This window comes from Oncorhynchus mykiss, chromosome 7 (assembly GCF_057628025.1).
Source record: "Oncorhynchus mykiss isolate SJ-2025 chromosome 7, ASM5762802v1, whole genome shotgun sequence".
In the NCBI taxonomy this organism is placed as follows: Eukaryota; Metazoa; Chordata; class Actinopteri; order Salmoniformes; family Salmonidae; genus Oncorhynchus; species Oncorhynchus mykiss.
The window spans coordinates 84935532-84961355 of record NC_143028.1 but is presented as its reverse complement, the minus strand read 5'-3'; the positions used below and the strand labels follow the sequence as shown (position 1 = coordinate 84961355).

The 25824-nt window shown below is 44.9% G+C and overlaps 1 protein-coding gene across 5 annotated transcripts in view; it reads left to right on the top strand.

The window, feature by feature from the left end:
* The window catches only part of hdac11 (histone deacetylase 11), a 55033-nt gene extending 41095 nt beyond the window's left edge, over positions 1 to 13938 (top strand). For all 5 annotated transcript variants that reach the window (XM_036984363.2, XM_090242165.1, XM_036984361.2 and 2 more), the window contains 2 exons: positions 7245 to 7423; positions 11678 to 13938. In XM_036984363.2, the coding sequence (XP_036840258.1) occupies positions 7245 to 7423; positions 11678 to 11944 (446 nt within the window). In that variant the 3' untranslated portion in view covers positions 11945 to 13938. The remainder of the gene's footprint in view (positions 1 to 7244; positions 7424 to 11677) is intronic.
* The last annotated feature ends 11886 nt before the right edge of the window (positions 13939 to 25824 follow it).

Below are 25824 nucleotides of genomic sequence, written 5' to 3'. Positions count from 1 at the left end.
GACCCCTAACCCTCTACAACCGATACATCTACCCTAGAGACGGATACGCAAAGAGTAAGATACCACTAACCTATGACCCCCTAACCCTCTACAACCGAAACATCTACCCTAGAGACGGATACGCAAAGAGTAAGATACCTCTAACCCTCTACAACCGATACATCTACCCTAGAGACGGATACGCAAAGAGTAAGATACCACTAACCTATGAACCCTAACCCTCTACAACCGATACATCTACCATAGAGACAGATACGCAAAGAGTAAGATACCCCTAACCCTCTATAACCGATACATCTACCCTAGAGACGGATACGCAAAGAGTAAGATACCACTAACCTATAACCCCTAAACCTCTATAACCGATACATCTACCCTGGAGACGGATACGCAAAGAGTAAGATACCCCTAACCCTCTACAACCAATACATCTACCCTAGAGACGGATACGCAAAGAGTAAGATACCCCTAACCCTCTACAACCGATACATCTACCCTAGAGACGGATACGCAAAGAGTAAGATACCCCTAACCCTCTACAACCGATACATCTACCCTAGAGACGGATACGCAAAGAGTAAGATACCACTAACCTATGACCCCTAACCCTCTACAACCGATACATCTACCCTAGAGACGGATACGCAAAGAGTAAGATACCCCTAACCCTCTACAACCGATACATCTACCCTAGAGACGGATACGCAAAGAGTAAGATACCCCTAACCCTCTACAACCGATACATCTACCCTAGAGACGGATACGCAAAGAGTAAGATACCACTAACCTATGACCCCTAACCCTCTACAACCGATACATCTACCCTAGAGACGGATACGCAAAGAGTAAGATACCACTAACCTATGACCCCTAATCCTCTACAACCGATACATCTACCCTAGAGACGGATACGCAAAGAGTAAGATACCACTAACCTATGACCCCCTAACCCTCTACAACCGATACATCTACCCTAGAGACGGATACGCAAAGAGTAAGATACCTCTAACCTATGACCCCTAACCCTCTACAACCAATACATCTACCCTGGAGACGGATACGCAAAGAGTAAGATACCTCTAACCCTCTACAACCGATACATCTACCCTAGAGACGGATACGCAAAGAGTAAGATACCACTAACCTATGACCCCTAACCCTCTACAACCGATACATCTACCCTAGAGACGGATATGCAAAGAGTAAGATACCACTAACCTATGACCCCTAACCCTCTACAACCGATACATCTACCCTAGAGACGGATACGCAAAGAGTAAGATACCTCTAACCCTCTACAACCGATACATCTACCCTAGAGACGGATACGCAAAGAGTAAGATACCCCTAACCCTCTATAACCGATACATCTACCCTAGAGACGGATACGCAAAGAGTAAGATACCACTAACCTATGAACCCTAACCCTCTACAACCGATACATCTACCCTAGAGACAGATACGCAAAGAGTAGGATACCCCTAACCCTCTATAACCGATACATCTACCCTAGAGACGGATACGCAAAGAGTAAGATACCACTAACCTATGACCCCTAACCCTCTATAACCGATACATCTACCCTGGAGACGGATACGCAAAGAGTAAGATACCCCTAACCCTCTACAACCAATACATCTACCCTAGAGACGGATACGCAAAGAGTAAGATACCCCTAACCCTCTACAACCGATACATCTACCCTAGAGACGGATACGCAAAGAGTAAGATACCCCTAACCCTCTACAACCGATACATCTACCCTAGAGACGGATACGCAAAGAGTAAGATACCACTAACCTATGACCCCTAACCCTCTACAACCGATACATCTACCCTAGAGACGGATACGCAAAGAGTAAGATACCTCTAACCCTATACAACCGATACATCTACCCTAGAGACGGATACGCAAAGAGTAAGATACCACTAACCTATGACCCCCTAACCCTCTACAACCGATACATCTACCCTAGAGACGGATACGCAAAGAGTAAGATACCTCTAACCCTCTACAACCGATACATCTACCCTAGAGACGGATACGCAAAGAGTAAGATACCTCTAACCCTCTACAACCGATACATCTACCCTAGAGACGGATACGCAAAGAGTAAGATACCTCTAACCCTCTACAACCGATACATCTACCCTAGAGACGGATACGCAAAGAGTAAGATACCACTAACCTATGACCCCTAACCCTCTACAACCGATACATCTACCCTAGAGACGGATATGCAAAGAGTAAGATACCACTAACCTATGACCCCTAACCCTCTACAACCGATACATCTACCCTAGAGACGGATACGCAAAGAGTAAGATACCTCTAACCCTCTACAACCAATACATCTACCCTAGAGACGGATACGCAAAGAGTAAGATACCCCTAACCCTCTACAACCGATACATCTACCCTAGAGACGGATACGCAAAGAGTAAGATACCCCTAACCCTCTACAACCGATACATCTACCCTAGAGACGGATACGCAAAGAGTAAGATACCACTAACCTATGACCCCTAACCCTCTACAACCGATACATCTACCCTAGAGACGGATACGCAAAGAGTAAGATACCCCTAACCCTCTACAACCGATACATCTACCCTAGAGACGGATACGCAAAGAGTAAGATACCCCTAACCCTCTACAACCGATACATCTACCCTAGAGACGGATACGCAAAGAGTAAGATACCACTAACCTATGACCCCTAACCCTCTACAACCGATACATCTACCCTAGAGACGGATACGCAAAGAGTAAGATACCACTAACCTATGACCCCTAATCCTCTACAACCGATACATCTACCCTAGAGACGGATACGCAAAGAGTAAGATACCACTAACCTATGACCCCCTAACCCTCTACAACCGATACATCTACCCTAGAGACGGATACGCAAAGAGTAAGATACCTCTAACCTATGACCCCTAACCCTCTACAACCGATACATCTACCCTAGAGACGGATACGCAAAGAGTAAGATACCCCTAACCCTCTACAACCGATACATCTACCCTAGAGACGGATACGCAAAGAGTAAGATACCCCTAACCCTCTACAACCGATACATCTACCCTAGAGACGGATACGCAAAGAGTAAGATACCACTAACCTATGACCCCTAACCCTCTACAACCGATACATCTACCCTAGAGACGGATACGCAAAGAGTAAGATACCACTAACCTATGACCCCTAATCCTCTACAACCGATACATCTACCCTAGAGACGGATACGCAAAGAGTAAGATACCACTAACCTATGACCCCCTAACCCTCTACAACCGATACATCTACCCTAGAGACGGATACGCAAAGAGTAAGATACCTCTAACCTATGACCCCTAACCCTCTACAACCAATACATCTACCCTGGAGACGGATACGCAAAGAGTAAGATACCTCTAACCCTCTACAACCGATACATCTACCCTAGAGACGGATACGCAAAGAGTAAGATACCACTAACCTATGACCCCTAACCCTCTACAACCGATACATCTACCCTAGAGACGGATATGCAAAGAGTAAGATACCACTAACCTATGACCCCTAACCCTCTACAACCGATACATCTACCCTAGAGACGGATACGCAAAGAGTAAGATACCTCTAACCCTCTACAACCGATACATCTACCCTAGAGACGGATACGCAAAGAGTAAGATACCCCTAACCCTCTATAACCGATACATCTACCCTAGAGACGGATACGCAAAGAGTAAGATACCACTAACCTATGAACCCTAACCCTCTACAACCGATACATCTACCCTAGAGACAGATACGCAAAGAGTAGGATACCCCTAACCCTCTATAACCGATACATCTACCCTAGAGACGGATACGCAAAGAGTAAGATACCACTAACCTATGACCCCTAACCCTCTATAACCGATACATCTACCCTGGAGACGGATACGCAAAGAGTAAGATACCCCTAACCCTCTACAACCAATACATCTACCCTAGAGACGGATACGCAAAGAGTAAGATACCCCTAACCCTCTACAACCGATACATCTACCCTAGAGACGGATACGCAAAGAGTAAGATACCCCTAACCCTCTACAACCGATACATCTACCCTAGAGACGGATACGCAAAGAGTAAGATACCACTAACCTATGACCCCTAACCCTCTACAACCGATACATCTACCCTAGAGACGGATACGCAAAGAGTAAGATACCTCTAACCCTATACAACCGATACATCTACCCTAGAGACGGATACGCAAAGAGTAAGATACCACTAACCTATGACCCCCTAACCCTCTACAACCGATACATCTACCCTAGAGACGGATACGCAAAGAGTAAGATACCTCTAACCCTCTACAACCGATACATCTACCCTAGAGACGGATACGCAAAGAGTAAGATACCTCTAACCCTCTACAACCGATACATCTACCCTAGAGACGGATACGCAAAGAGTAAGATACCTCTAACCCTCTACAACCGATACATCTACCCTAGAGACGGATACGCAAAGAGTAAGATACCACTAACCTATGACCCCTAACCCTCTACAACCGATACATCTACCCTAGAGACGGATATGCAAAGAGTAAGATACCACTAACCTATGACCCCTAACCCTCTACAACCGATACATCTACCCTAGAGACGGATACGCAAAGAGTAAGATACCTCTAACCCTCTACAACCGATACATCTACCCTAGAGACGGATACGCAAAGAGTAAGATACCCCTAACCCTCTATAACCGATACATCTACCCTAGAGACGGATACGCAAAGAGTAAGATACCACTAACCTATGAACCCTAACCCTCTACAACCGATACATCTACCCTAGAGACAGATACGCAAAGAGTAAGATACCCCTAACCCTCTATAACCGATACATCTACCCTAGAGACGGATACGCAAAGAGTAAGATACCACTAACCTATGACCCCTAACCCTCTATAACCGATACATCTACCCTGGAGACGGATACGCAAAGAGTAAGATACCCCTAACCCTCTACAACCAATACATCTACCCTAGAGACGGATACGCAAAGAGTAAGATACCCCTAACCCTCTACAACCGATACATCTACCCTAGAGACGGATACGCAAAGAGTAAGATACCACTAACCTATGACCCCTAACCCTCTACAACCGATACATCTACCCTAGAGACGGATACGCAAAGAGTAAGATACCTCTAACCCTCTACAACCGATACATCTACCCTAGAGACGGATACGCAAAGAGTAAGATACCACTAACCTATGACCCCCTAACCCTCTACAACCGATACATCTACCCTAGAGACGGATACGCAAAGAGTAAGATACCTCTAACCCTCTACAACCGATACATCTACCCTAGAGACGGATACGCAAAGAGTAAGATACCACTAACCTATGACCCCTAACCCTCTACAACCGATACATCTACCCTAGAGACGGATACGCAAAGAGTAAGATACCACTAACCTATGAACCCTAACCCTCTACAACCGATACATCTACCCTAAAGACGGATACGCAAAGAGTAAGATACCTCTAACCCTCTACAACCGATACATCTACCCTAGAGACGGATACGCAAAGAGTAAGATACCCCTAACCCTCTACAACCGATACATCTACCCTAGAGACGGATACGCAAAGTGTAAGATACCACTAACCTATGACCCCTAACCCTCTATAACCGATACATCTACCCTGGAGACGGATACGCAAAGAGTAAGATACCCCTAACCCTCTACAACCAATACATCTACCCTAGAGACGGATACGCAAAGAGTAAGATACCCCTAACCCTCTACAACCGATACATCTACCCTAGAGACGAATACGCAAAGAGTAAGATACCCCTAACCCTCTACAACCGATACATCTACCCTAGAGACGGATACGCAAAGAGTAAGATACCACTAACCTATGACCCCTAACCCTCTACAACCGATACATCTACCCTAGAGACGGATACGCAAAGAGTAAGATACCTCTAACCCTCTACAACCGATACATCTACCCTAGAGACGGATACGCAAAGAGTAAGATACCCCTAACCCTCTATAACCGATACATCTACCCTAGAGACGGATACGCAAAGAGTAAGATACCTCTAACCTATGACCCCTAACCCTCTACAACCGATACATCTACCCTAGAGACGGATACGCAAAGAGTAAGATACCACTAACCTATGACCCCCTAACCCTCTACAACCGATACATCTACCCTAGAGACGGATACGCAAAGAGTAAGATACCTCTAACCCTCTACAACCGATACATCTACCCTAGAGACGGATACGCAAAGAGTAAGATACCACTAACCTATGACCCCTAACCCTCTACAACCAATACATCTACCCTAGAGACGGATACGCAAAGAGTAAGATACCACTAACCTATGACCCCTTACCCTCTACAACCAATACATCTACCCTAGAGACGGATACGCAAAGAGTAAGATACCACTAACCTATGACCCCTAACCCTCTACAACCAATACATCTACCCTAGAGACGGGTACGCAAAATGATCTCCATATTGTTTTTTTGGGGTACTAAATTGGATATTGTGTTTTGATATGTGTACGAGGCCACTGGACCATGAAATCAATAGTGGTTCGATAATATTCTTATAGTTTGTTGCTGTATAGAGAAGTGGTTTTATTTTTGTGTCCCACAGGGGGCAGACTCTGACCTGTCCCACTCTGCTGCCTAAAGAGATTTCTCTGCTCTGACTCTCTACCCCTCTACATGAAGACTATTCTCATTCTGTCCCTCTCAAACAAACCCTCTCCATACCTGCTGGAAAAGTGTGTGTGTGTATGTGTGTGTGTCGGTGCAAAAAGTGTGTGTGTGTTGGACCTGTACAGTTGATTTATTTCAGGAGGTTAAATCAGTGTCTCATTATTCTGCTGTACTTTCAAAACAAATGTAAAATAGTTTAATTCATAACACATTTAAAGTAGTCTAATTCATAACACATTTAAAATATAAATAAGTATAACAGGCATGAAATGACTTGGGTTCTTGGGCACTATGGGTTCTATAAGCACTATGGGCTCTATCAATGGAAACAGGATGCACCTGAGCTCAATTTCGAATCTCATAGCAAGGGGTCTGAATACAATACTTTCCGAATGCACTGTACATTGTTGTGTTTCCCGGGGCGATTAAATGTAAGGTACTAGGGGACGGAGGACCTGTCTGTCTACCTGTCTGTCTACCTGTCTGTCTATGTCTCTCTCAGGAGCCATAAAGCGTAAGGTGGAGCTGGACTGGGGGACAGAGGATGATGAGTACCTCCAGAAGGTAGAGCTCCACTCGGAGGGTGCTCTCAATGAGGTCCGGCCTGACATCATAGTATACAACGCCGGGACAGACATCCTAGACGGAGACCCCCTGGGAGGGCTGGCTATCTCACCACAGGTAGGGTTGGTAGGGGACTGGCTATTTCACCACATGTAGGGTTGGTAGGGGACTGGCTATTTCACCACATGTAGTGTTGGTAGGGGACTGGCTATCTCACCACTGGTAGTGTTGGTAGGGGACTGGCTATCTCACCACTGGTAGGGTTGGTAGGGGACTGGCTATCTCACCACTGGTAGGGTTGGTAGGGGACTGGCTATCTCAACACTGGTAGGGTTGGTAGGGGACTGGCTATCTCACCACTGGTAGGGGACTGGCTATCTCAACACTGGTAGGGTTGGTAGGGGACTGGCTATCTCACCACTGGTAGTGTTGGTAGGGGACTGGCTATCTCACCACTGGTAGGGTTGGTAGGGGACTGGCTATCTCACCACATGTAGGGTTGGTAGGGGACTGTCTATCTCACCACTGGTAGGGTTGGTAGGGGACTGGCTATCTCACCACTGGTAGGGTTGGTAGGGGACTGGCTATCTCACCACTGGTAGGGGACTGGCTATCTCACCACTGGTAGTGTTGGTAGGGGACTGGCTATCTCACCACTGGTAGGGTTGGTAGGGGACTGGCTATCTCACCACATGTAGGGTTGGTAGGGGACTGTCTATCTCACCACTGGTAGGGTTGGTAGGGGACTGGCTATCTCACCACTGGTAGGGTTGGTAGGGGACTGGCTATCTCACCACTGGTAGTGTTGGTAGGGGACTGGCTATCTCACCACTGGTAGGGTTGGTAGGGGACTGGCTATCTCAACACTGGTAGGGTTGGTAGGGGACTGGCTATCTCACCACATGTAGGGTTGGTAGGGGACTGTCTATCTCACCACTGGTAGGGTTGGTAGGGGACTGGCTATCTCACCACTGGTAGGGTTGGTAGGGGACTGGCTATCTCACCACTGGTAGGGGACTGGCTATCTCACCACTGGTAGTGTTGGTAGGGGACTGGCTATCTCACCACTGGTAGGGTTGGTAGGGGACTGGCTATCTCACCACAGGTAGGGTTGGTAGGGGACTGGCTATCTCACCACTGGTAGTGTTGGTAGGGGACTGGCTATCTCACCACTGGTAGTGTTGGTAGGGGACTGGCTATCTCACCACTGGTAGTGTTGGTAGGGGACTGGCTATCTCACCACATGTAGGGTTGGTAGGGGACTGTCTATCTCACCACTGGTAGTGTTGGTAGGGGACTGGCTATCTCACCACTGGTAGTGTTGGTAGGGGACTGGCTATCTCACCACATGTAGGGTTGGTAGGGGACTGGCTATCTCACCACATGTAGGGTTGGTAGGGGACTGTCTATCTCACCACTGGTAGTGTTGGTAGGGGACTGGCTATCTCACCACAGGTAGGGTTGGTAGGGGACTGGCTATCTCACCACTGGTAGTGTTGGTAGGGGACTGGCTATCTCACCACTGGTAGTGTTGGTAGGGGACTGGCTATCTCACCACTGGTAGTGTTGGTAGGGGACTGGCTATCTCACCACATGTAGGGTTGGTAGGGGACTGTCTATCTCACCACTGGTAGTGTTGGTAGGGGACTGGCTATCTCACCACTGGTAGGGGACTGGCTATCTCAACACTGGTAGTGTTGGTAGGGGACTGTCTATCTCACCACTGGTAGGGGACTGTCTATCTCACCACTGGTAGGGTTGGTAGGGGACTGGCTATCTCACCACTGGTAGGGGACTGGCTATCTCACCACTGGTAGGGGACTGGCTATCTCACCACTGGTAGTGTTGGTAGGGGACTGTCTATCTCACCACTGGTAGGGTTGGTAGGGGACTGGCTATCCCACCACTGGTAGGGGACTGGCTATCTCACCACTGGTAGGGTTGGTAGGGGACTGTCTATCTCACCACTGGTAGGGTTGGTAGGGGACTGGCTATCTCACCACAGGTAGGGTTGGTAGGGGACTGGCTATCTCACCACTGGTAGGGTTGGTAGGGGACTGGCTATCTCACCACTGGTAGGGTTGGTAGGGGACTGGCTATCTCACCACTGGTAGGGTTGGTAGGGGACTGGCTATCTCACCACAGGTAGGGTTGGTAGGGGACTGGCTATGTCACCATGTAGTGTTGGTAGGGGACTGTCTATCTCACCACTGGTAGGGTTGGTAGGGGACTGGCTATGTCACCACTGGTAGTGTTGGTAGGGGACTGGCTATCTCACCACTGGTAGGGGACTGGCTATCTCACCACTGGTAGTGTTGGTAGGGGACTGGCTATCTCACCACTGGTAGGGTTGGTAGGGGACTGGCTATCTCACCACTGGTAGTGTTGGTAGGGGACTGGCTATCTCACCACTGGTAGTGTTGGTAGGGGACTGGCTATCTCACCACTGGTAGGGGACTGGCTATCTCACCACTGGTAGTGTTGGTAGGGGACTGGCTATCTCACCACTGGTAGGGGACTGGCTATCTCACCACTGGTAGGGTTGGTAGGGGACTGGCTATCTCACCACTGGTAGGGTTGGTAGGGGACTGGCTATCTCACCACTGGTAGTGTTGGTAGGGGACTGGCTATCTCACCACTGGTAGTGTTGGTAGGGGACTGGCTATCTCACCACTGGTAGGGGACTGGCTATCTCACCACTGGTAGTGTTGGTAGGGGACTGGCTATCTCACCACTGGTAGGGTTGGTAGGGGACTGGCTATCTCACCACTGGTAGGGGACTGGCTATCTCACCACTGGTAGTGTTGGTAGGGGACTGGCTATCTCACCACTGGTAGGGTTGGTAGGGGACTGGCTATCTCACCACTGGTAGTGTTGGTAGGGGACTGGCTATCTCACCACTGGTAGGGGACTGGCTATCTCACCACATGTAGGGTTGGTAGGGGACTGTCTATCTCACCACAGGTAGTGTTGGTAGGGGACTGGCTATCTCACCACTGGTAGGGTTGGTAGGGGACTGGCTATCTCACCACTGGTAGGGGACTGGCTATCTCACCACTGGTAGTGTTGGTAGGGGACTGGCTATCTCACCACTGGTAGGGTTGGTAGGGGACTGGCTATCTCACCACTGGTAGGGTTGGTAGGGGACTGGCTATCTCAACACTGGTAGGGTTGGTAGTGGACTGGCTATCTCACCACTGGTAGGGTTGGTAGGGGACTGGCTATCTCACCACTGGTAGGGTTGGTAGGGGACTGGCTATCTCACCACATGTAGGGTTGGTAGGGGACTGGCTATCTCACCACTGGTAGGGTTGGTAGGGGACTGGCTATCTCACCACTGGTAGGGGACTGGCTATCTCACCACTGGTAGTGTTGGTAGGGGACTGTCTATCTCACCACTGGTAGGGTTGGTAGGGGACTGGCTATCTCACCACTGGTAGTGTTGGTAGGGGACTGGCTATTTCACCACTGGTAGGGTTGGTAGGGGACTGGCTATCTCACCACTGGTAGGGTTGGTAGGGGACTGGCTATCTCACCACTGGTAGTAATGGTAGGGGACTGGCTATTTCACCACTGGTAGTGTTGGTAGGGGACTGGCTATCTCACCACTGGTAGGGTTGGTAGGGGACTGGCTATCTCACCACTGGTAGTGTTGGTAGGGGACTGGCTATTTCACCACTGGTAGGGTTGGTAGGGGACTGGCTATCTCACCACTGGTAGGGGACTGGCTATCTCAACACTGGTAGGGTTGGTAGGGGACTGTCTATCTCACCACTGGTAGGGTTGGTAGGGGACTGGCTATCTCACCACATGTAGGGTTGGTAGGGGACTGTCTATCTCAACACTGGTAGGGTTGGTAGGGGCTGTCTATCTCACCACTGGTAGTGTTGGTAGGGGACTGGCTATCTCAACACTGGTAGGGTTGGTAGGGGACTGGCTATCTCACCACATAGGTTTGGTAGGGGAGTCAGTCTTTCCATTCCCTGAGATGGTAATCACTTGTTCTTTAAACCCTCCAGTCCAGCTGTCCTCATTGTCATGTCTCCACCTCTCCCCCCTGAGGGGGGGTGTGTATTTGGGGGGACTGTCCAGATGTCTCCTTCCACCTGGCAACGCTGGGGTTAATGTCTGTGAATAGAGGGGAAAGGGAAGCATGGGGGCAGAGAGGAGTAGAAACACAGAGCTCCAGTCCCTCAGGGGAAAGGGTGTGGAATGATTCTACCATAATATGACGTCATGGAGCGTTTCCTCATCCTCATAGCTTTGGGTTGTTATTGTGCACTAAGATTAAATGTCAAAGACAAAATGATGAAACCGTTTTCTAGAGGCTGTCTAGACTCAAACTGAGGCTTAAATGCTCCTCTCTTCTAGGGCATCATAAAGAGGGATGAAATAGTGTTCCGGGCAGCACGAAGGAGAGGGATTCCCATCCTGATGGTGACATCTGGTGGATACCAGAAGAAGACTGCTCGCATCATCGCTGACTCCATCATCAACTTGCGACGCCAGGGCCTGATTGGAGGGAATGAGGATGGGGAGGTGGCAGAGGAGTGTGTGGGCGGAGTCCCCCTCGTGATGAGCAGCTCTGACTCCTCCCCTTCCTCTGTGTCAACAGGACCAGCCCCCAACACCATCTGACTGGAACTGAACATGAGTTGGATCTTAGGGTCCAGAGATTCTCCTGGAACCGTAGGACACTAGAGGAAAAATATTATGCTCGGGAATAGAGTGCCTTTTCAGACTTCCCCACAATCTTACTGATGCCCAAGGTGACTGTGGCAGGGGTCGGTAAGGGTACAAGGTTGGTCGGGTAGCCTAGTGGTTAAGAGTGTTTGGCCAGTAATTTGAATCCCTGAGCCGGCTAGGTGAAAAATCTACCGATGTGCCCTCGAGCAAAGCACTTAACACTAGTTGCTCCTGTAAGTCTATGGATAACAGTGTCTGTTAAATTACTAAAATGTAAATGTCTGAGACATTCTGTAGTGATACGGGTTGTTTTGAGACATTCTGTAGTGGTACAGGGTTGGACTGAGACATTCTGTAGTGGTACAGGGTTGGACTGAGACATTCTGTAGTGGTTCGGGGTTGGACTGAGACATTCTGTAGTGGTACGGGGTTGGACTGAGACATTCTGTAGTGGTTCGGGGTTGGACTGAGACATTCTGTAGTGGTACAGGGTTGGACTGAGACTATCTGTAGTGGTACGGGGTTGGACTGAGACATTCTGTAGTGGTTCGGGGTTGGACTGAGACATTCTGTAGTGGTACAGGGTTGGACTGAGACATTCTGTAGTGGTTCGGGGTTGGACTGAGACATTCTGTAGTGGTACGGGGTTGGTCTGAGACATTCTGTTGTGCTATGGGGTTGGTCTGAGACATTCTGTAGTGGTACGGGGTTGGTCTGAGACATTCGGTAGTGGTTCGGGGTTGGTCTGAGACATTCTTTAGTGGTACAGGGTTGGTCTGAGACATTCTGTAGTGCTACGGGGTTGGTCTGAGACATTCTGTTGTGGTTCGGGGTTGGTCTGAGACATTCTGTAGTGGTTCGGGGTTGGTCTGAGACATTCTGTAGTGGTTCGGGGTTGGTCTGAGACATTCTGTAGTGGTACGGGGTTGGTCTGAGACATTCTGTAGTGGTACGGGGTTGGTCTGAGACATTCTGTAGTGGTTCGGGGTTGGTCTCAGACATTCTGTAGTGGTACGGGGTTGGTCTCAGACATTCTGTAGTGGTACGGGGTTGGTCTGAGACATTCTGTAGTGGTACGAGGTTGGTCTGAGACATTCTGTAGTGGTTTGGGGTTGGTCTCAGACATTCTGTAGTGGTTCGGGTTGGTCTGAGACATTCTGTAGTGGTTCGGGGTTGGTCTGAGACATTCTGTAGTGGTTCGGGGTTGGTCTGAGACATTCTGTAGTTCTACGGGGTTGGTCTGAGACATTCGGTAGTGGTTCGGGGTTGGTCTGAGACATTCTGTAGTGGTTCGGGGTTGGTCTGAGACATTCTGTAGTGGTTCGGGGTTGGTCTGAGACATTCTGTAGTGGTACAGGGTTGGACTGAGACATTCTGTAGTGGTTCGGGGTTGGACTGAGACATTCTGTAGTGGTACGGGGTTGGTCTGAGACATTCTGTTGTGCTATGGGGTTGGTCTGAGACATTCTGTAGTGGTACGGGGTTGGTCTGAGACATTCGGTAGTGGTTCGGGGTTGGTCTGAGACATTCTTTAGTGGTACAGGGTTGGTCTGAGACATTCTGTAGTGCTACGGGGTTGGTCTGAGACATTCTGTTGTGGTTCGGGGTTGGTCTGAGACATTCTGTAGTGGTTCGGGGTTGGTCTGAGACATTCTGTAGTGGTTCGGGGTTGGTCTGAGACATTCTGTAGTGGTACGGGGTTGGTCTGAGACATTCTGTAGTGGTACGGGGTTGGTCTGAGACATTCTGTAGTGGTTCGGGGTTGGTCTCAGACATTCTGTAGTGGTACGGGGTTGGTCTCAGACATTCTGTAGTGGTACGGGGTTGGTCTGAGACATTCTGTAGTGGTACGAGGTTGGTCTGAGACATTCTGTAGTGGTTTGGGGTTGGTCTCAGACATTCTGTATTGGTTCGGGTTGGTCTGAGACATTCTGTAGTGGTTCGGGGTTGGTCTGAGACATTCTGTAGTGGTTCGGGGTTGGTCTGAGACATTCTGTAGTTCTACGGGGTTGGTCTGAGACATTCGGTAGTGGTTCGGGGTTGGTCTGAGACATTCTGTAGTGGTTCGGGGTTGGTCTGAGACATTCTGTAGTGGTTCGGGGTTGGTCTGAGACATTCTGTAGTGGTACGGGGTTGGTCTGAGACATTCTGTAGTGGTACGGGGTTGGTCTGAGACATTCTGTAGTGGTACGGGGTTGGTCTGAGACATTCTGTAGTGGTTCGGGGTTGGACTGAGACATTCTGTAGTGGTACAGGGTTGGACTGAGACATTCTGTAGTGGTTCGGGGTTGGACTGAGACATTCTGTAGTGGTACGGGGTTGGTCTGAGACATTCTGTTGTGCTATGGGGTTGGTCTGAGACATTCTGTAGTGGTACGGGGTTGGTCTGAGACATTCGGTAGTGGTTCGGGGTTGGTCTGAGACATTCTTTAGTGGTACAGGGTTGGTCTGAGACATTCTGTAGTGCTACGGGGTTGGTCTGAGACATTCTGTTGTGGTTCGGGGTTGGTCTGAGACATTCTGTAGTGGTTCGGGGTTGGTCTGAGACATTCTGTAGTGGTTCGGGGTTGGTCTGAGACATTCTGTAGTGGTACGGGGTTGGTCTGAGACATTCTGTAGTGGTACGGGGTTGGTCTGAGACATTCTGTAGTGGTTCGGGGTTGGTCTCAGACATTCTGTAGTGGTACGGGGTTGGTCTCAGACATTCTGTAGTGGTACGGGGTTGGTCTGAGACATTCTGTAGTGGTACGGGGTTGGTCTGAGACATTCTGTAGTGGTTTGGGGTTGGTCTCAGACATTCTGTAGTGGTTCGGGTTGGTCTGAGACATTCTGTAGTGGTTCGGGGTTGGTCTGAGACATTCTGTAGTTCTACGGGGTTGGTCTGAGACATTCGGTAGTGGTTCGGGGTTGGTCTGAGACATTCTGTAGTGGTTCGGGTTGGTCTGAGACATTCTGTAGTGGTTCGGGGTTGGTCTGAGACATTCTGTAGTGGTACGGGGTTGGTTTGAGACATTCTGTAGTGGTACGGGGTTGGTCTGAGACATTCTGTAGTGGTTCGGGGTTGGTCTCAGACATTCTGTAGTGGTACGGGGTTGGTCTCAGACATTCTGTAGTGGTACGGGGTTGGTCTGAGACATTCTGTAGTGGTACGGGGTTGGTCTGAGACATTCTGTAGTGGTTCGGGGTTGGTCTCAGACATTCTGTAGTAGTTCGGGTTGGTCTGAGACATTCTGTAGTGGTTCGGGGTTGGTCTCAGACATTCTGTAGTTGTATGGGGTTGGTCTCAGACATTCTGTAGTGGTACGGGGTTGGTCTGAGACATTCTGTAGTGGTACGGGGTTGGTCTGAGACATTCTGTAGTGGTTCGGGGTTGGTCTCAGACATTCTGTAGTGGTTCGGGTTGGTCTGAGACATTCTGTAGTGGTTCGGGGTTGGTCTGAGACATTCTGTAGTGGTTCGGGGTAGACATTCTGTAGTGGTTCGGGGTTGGTCTGAGACATTCTGTAGTTCTACGGGGTTGGTCTGAGACATTCGGTAGTGGTTCGGGGTTGGTCTGAGACATTCTTTAGTGGAACGGGGTTGGTCTGAGACATTCTGTAGTGGTTCGGGGTTGGACTGAGACATTCTGTAGTGGTTCGGGGTTGGTCTCAGACATTCTGTAGTGGTACGGGGTTGGTCTGAGACATTCTGTATTGGTTCGGGGTTGGACTGAGACATTCTGTAGTGGTTTGGGGTTGGTCTGAGACATTCTGTAGTGCTACGGGGTTGGTCTGAGACATTCTGTAGTGGTACGGGGTTGGTCTGAGACATTCTGTAGTGGTTCGGGGTTGGTCTCAGACATTCTTTAGTGGTTCGGGGTTGGTCTCAGACATTCTGTAGTGGTTCGGGGTTGGTCTGAGACATTCTGTAGTGGTTCGGGGTTGGTCTGAGACATTCTGTAGTGCTACGGGGTTGGTCTGAGACATTCTGTAGTTCTACGGGGTTGGTCTGAGACATTCTGTAGTGGTTCTGGGTTGGTCTTAGACATTCTGTAGTGGTTCGGGGTTGGTCTGAGACATTCTGTAGTGGTTCGGGGTTGGTCTGAGACATTCTGTAGTGGTTCGGGGTTGGTCTGATACATTCTGTAGTGGTTTGGGGTTGGTCTGAGACATTCTGTATTGGTACGGGATTGGTCTGAGACACTCTTTAGTGGTACAGGTTTGGTCTGAGACATTCTTTAGTTGTACAGGTTTGGTCTGAGACATTCTTTAGTGGTACGGAGTTGGTCTGAGACATTCTGTAGTGCTACAGGGTTGGACTAAGACAGATACAGTGCCTTGCGAAAGTATTCGGCCCCCTTGAACTTTGCGACCTTTTGCCACATTTCAGGCTTCAAACATAAAGATATAAAACTGTATTTTTTTGTGAAGAATCAACAACAAGTGGGACACAATCATGAAGTGGAACGACATTTATTGGATATTTCAAACTTTTTTAACAAATCAAAAACTGAAAAATTGGGCGTGCAAAATTATTCAGCCCCCTTAAGTTAATACTTTGTAGCGCCACCTTTTGCTGCGATTACAGCTGTAAGTCGCTTGGGGTATGTCTCTATCAGTTTTGCACATTGAGAGACTGAAATTTTTTCCCATTCCTCCTTGCAAAACAGCTCGAGCTCAGTGAGGTTGGATGGAGAGCATTTGTGAACAGCAGTTTTCAGTTCTTTCCACAGATTCTCGATTGGATTCAGGTCTGGACTTTGACTTGGCCATTCTAACACCTGGATATGTTTATTTTTGAACCATTCCATTGTAGATTTTGCTTTATGTTTTGGATCATTGTCTTGTTGGAAGACAAAATCTCCGTCCCAGTCTCAGGTCTTTTGCAGACTCCATCAGGTTTTCTTCCAGAATGGTCCTGTATTTGGCTCCATCCATCTTCCCATCAATTTTAACCATCTTCCCTGTCCCTGCTGAAGAAAAGCAGGCCCAAACCATGATGCTTCCACCACCATGTTTGACAGTGGGGATGGTGTGTTCAGCTGTGTTGCTTTTACGCCAAACATAACGTTTTGCATTGTTGCCAAAAAGTTCAATTTTGGTTTAATCTGACCAGAGCACCTTCTTCCACATGTTTGGTGTGTCTCCCAGGTGGCTTGTGGCAAACTTTAAACAACACTTTTTATGGATATCTTTAAGAAATGGCTTTCTTCTTGCCACTCTTCCATAAAGGCCAGATTTGTGCAATATACGACTGATTGTTGTCCTATGGACAGAGTCTCCCACCTCAGCTGTAGATCTCTGCAGTTCATCCAGAGTGATCATGGGCCTCTTGGCTGCATCTCTGATCAGTCTTGTCCTTGTATGAGCTGAAAGTTTAGAGGGACGGCCAGGTCTTGGTAGATTTGCAGAGGTCTGATACTCCTTCCATTTCAATATTATCGCTTGCACAGTGCTCCTTGGGATGTTTAAAGCTTGGGAAATCTTTTTGTATCCAAATCCGGCTTTAAACTTCTTCACAACAGTATCTCGGACCTGCCTGGTGTGCTCCTTGTTCTTCATGATGCTCTCTGCACTTTTAACGGACCTCTGAGACTATCACAGTGCAGGTGCATTTATACGGAGACTTGATTACACACAGGTGGATTGTATTTATCATCATTAGTCATTTAGGTCAACATTGGATCATTCAGAGATCCTCACTGAACTTCTGGAGAGAGTTTGCTGCACTGAAAGTAAAGGGGCTAAATAATTTTGCACGCCCAATTTTTCAGTTTTTGATTTGTTAAAAAAGTTTGAAATATCCAAGAAATGTCGTTCCACTTCATGATTGTGTCCCACTTGTTGTTGATTCTTCACAAAAAAATACAGTTTCATATCTTTATGTTTGAAGCCTGAAATGTGGCAAAAGGTCGCAAAGTTCAAGGGGGCCGAATACTTTCGCAAGGCACTGTATATAGTTTTCTGTGGACAGTAGTGTTTAATACTAACACTAAACATGGTGACTTCAGACATTGGACTTTAAGATTGACTTAAGTTTTCTGGTTCATGTATTAGTTTCTGATTCAAAGCAATCTAGGGAGAAAGAGGGCCTTTTAAACCCTAATATTGATGACGGTTAGGAACTGGGTTAGGTCTGACTGGCCCAGAGTTTCACCTGGGCTCCTGGGCTAGACCCAAATGGCACCTAATTCCTTATATAGTGCACTACGTTGGGCCAAGGGGCCTGTATGGTTTGATACTGCCACTGACTTTAATTCGCTAGTTCATATTGACTTGAAGGACCAATCTATGAAAAAAGGGCCTTTACCTGGTCTAATCACATGGGTTGGTCAGGGAAAACTCATGGGCCGTGTCCTAACACCCTATTATTTAGGGCACTACTTTGTCCAAAGGGGCTGTAAGGTAACTTAGTAGGACTTAGTAGGACTTTACAGAAGGACTTTACAGTAGGACTTAGTAGGACTTTACAGAAGGACTTTACAGTAGGACTTGGTAGGACTTTACAGAAGGACTTTACAGAACGACTTTACAGTAGGACTTAGTATAACTTTACAGACATTTGCTTCATTGGATGTTGATAATATTGGAAGAGTTTTACATCTTGTATGAGTGTTTGGCAGATGGTTTAAAGGGCATTATAACAATGTGATTTAAAAATGTTTTAAAAAGTAATTAATGAGAGTAATCTAATATGATTGGTATTGGTTAATTAATTAATGAGAGAATAATACAATATGATTGGTATTGGTTAATTAATTAATGAGAGTAATATAATATGATTGGTATTGGTTAATTAATTAATGAGAGAATAATACAATATGATTGGTATTGGTTAATTAATTAATGAGAGAATAATACAATATGATTGGTATTGGTTAATGAATAAATGAAAATGAATAGCAACATTCCAAAACGTAGTTCTTCTTCATCCCAAATGGCATCCTATTTCCTGTATTGTCCACTACTTTTGACCAGAGCTCCAACGTGCCCAGGTTAAAAGTAGTGCACTAAATAAGGAATTGGGCGCCATTTGGAACATATCTCTGATGTGATCTGCTACGCTCCGCACCACATCTAAAAGACATTTAGAATCCTCCTGACCCAAGACTTTTGTTGAAATATTTGGTTTAAGGTACCTGCACTTGTTAGAAAGCAGTGATACTTCATTCTATTGTCTGTCCATGTTAAAGTACCCCTATGTACGGGGTATGCACGGTATACACTACGTTGTCCAAACAAATGCTTACTTGCAGGTTCCTTCACGACGATGCAACAACAACAAATACTAAAAGATAATAATATGTACGTAAAGTAAATGGCTCAGTAAAATGTAATAAATATTTTTGCATAAGTGTATATATACTGTATATAAAAAATATATAATTGTATAATAAACTAAGAGGAATATGATTATGGGAGAAGCTTTAGGGCATGTTGTATCAAGGATGATTCTGATGGTTAAACTTTGTAATATATGAACTTAATAATGCCATTTAGCAGACACCATTCATAACCTTATTGTATTCAGCCATTCATGACCTTATTGTATTCAGCCATTCATGACCTTATTGTATTCAGCCATTCATAACCTTACTGTATTCAGCCATTCATAACCTTACTGTATTCAACCATTCATGACCTTATTGTATTCAGCCATTCATAACCTTATTGTATTCAGCCATTCATGACCTTATTGTATTCAGCCATTCATAACCTTACTGTATTCAACCATTCATGACCTTATTGTATTCAGCCATTCATAACCTTATTGTATTCAGCCATTCATGACCTTATTGTATTCAGCCATTCATAACCTTATTGTATTCAGCCATTCATGACCTTATTGTATTCAGCCATTCATGACCTTATTGTATTCAGCCATTCATAACCTTATTGTATTCAGCCATTCATGACCTTATTGTATTCAGCCATTCATGACCTTATTATATTCAGCCATTCATAACCTTATTGTATTCAGCCATTCATGACCTTATTGTATTCAGCCATTCATGACCTTATTGTATTCAACCATTCATGACCTTATTGTATTCAGCCATTCATAACCTTATTGTATTCAGCCATTCATGACCTTATTGTATTCAGCCATTCATAACCTTATTGTATTCAGCCATTCATGACCTTATTGTATTCAGCCATTCATAACCTTATTGTATTCAGCCATTCATAACCTTATTGTATTCAGCCATTCATGACCTTATTGTATTCAGCCATTCATAACCTTATTGTATTCAGCCATTCATGACCTTATTGTATTCAGCCATTCATAACCTTATTATATTCAGCCATTCATGACCTTATTGTATTCAGCCATTCATGACCTTATTGTATTCAACCATTCATGACCTTATTGTATTCAGCCATTCATAACCTTATTGTATTCAGCCATTCATGCATGACCTTATTGTATTCAACCATTCATAACCTTATTGTATTCAGCCATTCATGACCTTATTGTATTCAGCCATTCATAACCTTATTGTATTCAGCCATTCATGACCTTATTGTATTCAGCCATTCATGACCTTATTGTATTCAGCCATTCATAACCTTATTGTATTCAGCCATTCATGCATGACCTTATTGTATTCAGCCATTCATAACCTTATTGTATTCAGCCATTCATAACCTTATTGTATTCAGCCATTCATGACATTATTGTATTCAGCCATTCATAACCTTATTGTATTCAGCCATTCATGACATTATTGTATTCAGCCATTCATGACATTATTGTATTCAGCCATTCATAACCTTATTATATTCAGCCATTCATAACCGTATTATATTCAGCCATTCATAACCTTTTTGTTTCATATACATTCTGTTGTATTCCCCATATTTATATTACATTCTGTATTCCCCATATATACTAATGTTCAAAAGTTTGGGTTCACTTAGTAATGTCCTTGTTTTTGAAAGAAAAGCAAATGTTTTGTTAATTAAAATAACATCAAATTGATTAGAAATAGAGTGTAGATATTGTTCATATTGTAAATGACTATTGTATCTGGAAACGGCAGATTTTTTTATGGAGTATCTACATAGGCCCATTATCAGCAACCATCACTCCTGTGTTCCAATGGCACGTTGTGTTAGCTAATCCAAGTTTATCATTTTAAAATGATAATTGATCATTAGAAAACCCTTTTGCAATTATGTTAGCACAGCTGAAAACTGTTTGTCTGATTAGAGGCAATGAGACTAGTTTAGTATCTGGAGCATCAACATTTGTTGGTTCGATTACAGGTTCAAAATGGCCAGAAACAAATAACTTTCTTCTGAAACTCGTCAGTCTATTCTTGTTCTGAGAAATGAAGGCTATTCCATGCGAGAAATTGCCAAGAAACTGAAGATCTCGTACAAAGCTGTGTCTTACTCCCTTCACAGAACAGCGCAAACTGGCTCTAACCAGAATAGAAAGAGGAGTGGGAGGCCCCGGTGCACAGCTGAGCAAGAGGACAAGTACATTAGTGTCTAGTTTGAGAAACAGATGCCTCACAAGTCCTCAACTGGCAGCTCCATTAAATAGTACCTGCAAAACACCAGTCTCAACGTCAACAGTGAAGAGGCGACTCCAGGATGCTGGCCTTCTAGGCAGAGTTGCAAAGAAAAAGACATATCTCAGACTGGCCTATAGAAAAGATTCAGATGGGCAAAAGAACAGACGAAGGTTGGAAAAAAGTGTTGGAAGAAAGGTTGGAAAAAAGGGAAAAAAAGTGCCAATTTTCTCCTACAACAGGACAATGACCCAAAGCACAGCTCCAAACTACAGTGCCTTGCAAATGTATTTATCCACCTTGGCGCTTTTCCTATCATTACAACCTGTAATTTAAATGGATTTCTGTCATTTATTTGGATTTCATGTAATGTACATACACAAAATAGTCCAAGTTGGTGAAGTGAAATTTAAAAAATAACTTGTTTCAAAAAATTCTAATAAATAACTAATTGAAAAGTGGTGCATGCATATGTATTCACCCCCTTTGCTATGAAGCCCCTAAATAAGATCTGGTGCAACCAATTACCTTCAGAAGTCACATAATTAGTTAGATTGCACACAGGTGGATTTTATTTAAGTCTCACATGATCTGTTATAGGATCTCAGTATATATAAACCTGTTCTGAAAGGCCCCAGAGTCTACAACACCACTAAGCAAGGGTCACCACCAAGCAAGCGGCACCATGAAGACTAAGGAGCTCTCCAATCAGGTCAGGGACAAAGTTGTGGAGAAGTACAGATCAGGGTTGGGTTCTAAAAAAGATATCTGGAACTTTGAACATCCCAAAAGGGGACCATTAAATCCATTATTAAAAAATTGAAAGAATATGGCACCACAACAAACCTGCCAAGAGAGGGCTGCCCACTAAAACTCACAGACCAGGCAAGGAGGGCATTTGTAGAGGCGGCAGGGTAGCCTAGTGGTTAGAGCGTTGGACTAATAACTGGAAGGTTGCATGTTCAAACCCTCGAGCTGACAAGGTACAAATCTCTCGTTCTGCCCCTGAAGGGGCAGTTAACCCACTGTTCCTAGGCCGTCATTGAAAATAAGAATTTGTTCTCAACTGACTTGCATAGTTAAAATTAAAAATGTTAAATACCCAGAGAGGCAACAAAGAGACCAAAGATAACCTTGAAGGAGCTGCAAAGCTCCACAGCGGAGATTGGAGTATCTGTCCATAGGACCACTTTAAGCCGTACACTTGACAGAGCTGGGCTCTACCGAAGAGTGACCAGAAAAACATGTTTGGTGTTCGCCAAAAGGGATGTGAGAGACTCTCCAAACATATGAAAGAAGGTACTCAGGTCAGATGAGACTAAAATTGAGCTTTTTGGCCATCAAGATAAACGCTTTGTCTGGAGCAAACCCAACACCTCTCATCACCCCGAGAACATCATCCTGCACGGTGGTGGCAGCATCATGCTGTGGGGATGTTTTTCATCGGCAATGACTGGGAAACTGGTCAGAATTGAAGGAATGATGGATGGCGCTAAATACAGGGACATTCTTGAGGGAAACCTGTTTGTCTTCCAGAGATTTGAGACTGGGATGGAGGTTCACCTTCCAGAAGGACAATGACCCTAAGCATACTGCTAAAGCAACACTTGAGTGGTTTAAGGGGAAACATTTTAATGTCTTGGAATATCCTAGTCAAAGCCCAGACCTCAATCCAGGTGAGAATCTGTGGTATGACCTAAAGATTGCTGTACACCAGCGGAACCCATCCAACTTGAAGGAGCTGGAGCAGTTTTGCCTTGAAGAATGAGCAAAAATCCCAGGGGCTAGATGTGCCAACCTTATAGAGACATACCCCAAGAGACTTGCAGCTGTAATTGCTGCTAAAAGTGCCTCTACAAAGTATTGACTTTGGGGGTGAATAGTTATGTACGCTCAATTTTTTAGTTTTTTTGGTCTTATTTCTTCTTTGTTTCACCAAAAAAAATATTTTGCATCTTCTAAGTGGTAGCCATGTTGTGTAAATCAAATGATACAACCCCCCCCAAAATCTATTTTAATTCCAGGTTGTAAGGCAACAAAGTCGGAAAAATGCCAAGGGGGTGAATACTTTTGCAAGCCACTGTGTGCAAGAAGTATTTAGGGAAGAAGCAGTCAGCTGGTATTCTGTCTATAATGGAGTGGCCAGCACAGTCACTGGATCTCATCCCTATTGTGCTATTGTGGGAGCAGCTTGACCGTATGGTACATAAGAAGTGCCCATCAAGCCAATCCAACTTGTGGGAGGTGCTTCAGGAAGCATGGGGTGAAATCTCTTCAGATTACCTCAACAAATTGACAACTAGAACGCCAAAGGTCTGCAAGGCTGTAATTGCTGCAATTGGAAGATTCTTTGATGAAAGCAAAGTTTGGAGGACAATTATTATTTCAATTAAAAATAATTATTTATAACCTTGTCAACGTCTTGACTATATTTGCTATTCATTTTGCAGCTCATCTCATGTAAGTTTTCATGGAAAACAAGCTCATCTCATGTAAGTTTTCATGGAAAACAAGCTCATCTCATGTAAGTTTTCATGGAAAACAAGCTCATCTCATGTAAGTTTTCATGGAAAACAAGCTCATCTCATGTAAGTTTTCATGGAAAACAAGCTCATCTCATGTAAGTTTTCATGGAAAACAAGCTCATCTCATGTAAGTTTTCATGGAAAACAAGCTCATCTCATGTAAGTTTTCATGGAAAACAAGCTCATCTCATGTAAGTTTTCATGGAAAACAAGCTCATCTCATGTAAGTTTTCATGGAAAACAAGCTCATCTCATGTAAGTTTTCATGGAAAACAAGCTCATCTCATGTAAGTTTTCATGGAAAACAAGCTCATCTCATGTAAGTTTTCATGGAAAACAAGCTCATCTCATGTAAGTTTTCATGGAAAACAAGCTCATCTCATGTAAGTTTTCATGGAAAACAAGCTCATCTCATGTAAGTTTTCATGGAAAACAAGCTCATCTCATGTAAGTTTTCATGGAAAACAAGCTCATCTCATGTAAGTTTTCATGGAAAACAAGCTCATCTCATGTAAGTTTTCATGGAAAACAAGCTCATCTCATGTAAGTTTTCATGGAAAACAAGCTCATCTCATGTAAGTTTTCATGGAAAACAAGCTCATCTCATGTAAGTTTTCATGGAAAACAAGCTCATCTCATGTAAGTTTTCATGGAAAACAAGCTCATCTCATGTAAGTTTTCATGGAAAACAAGCTCATCTCATGTAAGTTTTCATGGAAAACAAGCTCATCTCATGTAAGTTTTCATGGAAAACAAGCTCATCTCATGTAAGTTTTCATGGAAAACAAGCTCATCTCATGTAAGTTTTCATGGAAAACAAGCTCATCTCATGTAAGTTTTCATGGAAAACAAGCTCATCTCATGTAAGTTTTCATGGAAAACAAGCTCATCTCATGTAAGTTTTCATGGAAAACAAGCTCATCTCATGTAAGTTTTCATGGAAAACAAGCTCATCTCATGTAAGTTTTCATGGAAAACAAGCTCATCTCATGTAAGTTTTCATGGAAAACAAGCTCATCTCATGTAAGTTTTCATGGAAAACAAGCTCATCTCATGTAAGTTTTCATGGAAAACAAGCTCATCTCATGTAAGTTTTCATGGAAAACAAGCTCATCTCATGTAAGTTTTCATGGAAAACAAGCTCATCTCATGTAAGTTTTCATGGAAAACAAGCTCATCTCATGTAAGTTTTCATGGAAAACAAGCTCATCTCATGTAAGTTTTCATGGAAAACAAGCTCATCTCATGTAAGTTTTCATGGAAAACAAGCTCATCTCATGTAAGTTTTCATGGAAAACAAGCTCATCTCATGTAAGTTTTCATGGAAAACAAGCTCATCTCATGTAAGTTTTCATGGAAAACAAGCTCATCTCATGTAAGTTTTCATGGAAAACAAGCTCATCTCATGTAAGTTTTCATGGAAAACAAGCTCATCTCATGTAAGTTTTCATGGAAAACAAGCTCATCTCATGTAAGTTTTCATGGAAAACAAGCTCATCTCATGTAAGTTTTCATGGAAAACAAGCTCATCTCATGTAAGTTTTCATGGAAAACAAGCTCATCTCATGTAAGTTTTCATGGAAAACAAGCTCATCTCATGTAAGTTTTCATGGAAAACAAGCTCATCTCATGTAAGTTTTCATGGAAAACAAGCTCATCTCATGTAAGTTTTCATGGAAAACAAGCTCATCTCATGTAAGTTTTCATGGAAAACAAGCTCATCTCATGTAAGTTTTCATGGAAAACAAGCTCATCTCATGTAAGTTTTCATGGAAAACAAGCTCATCTCATGTAAGTTTTCATGGAAA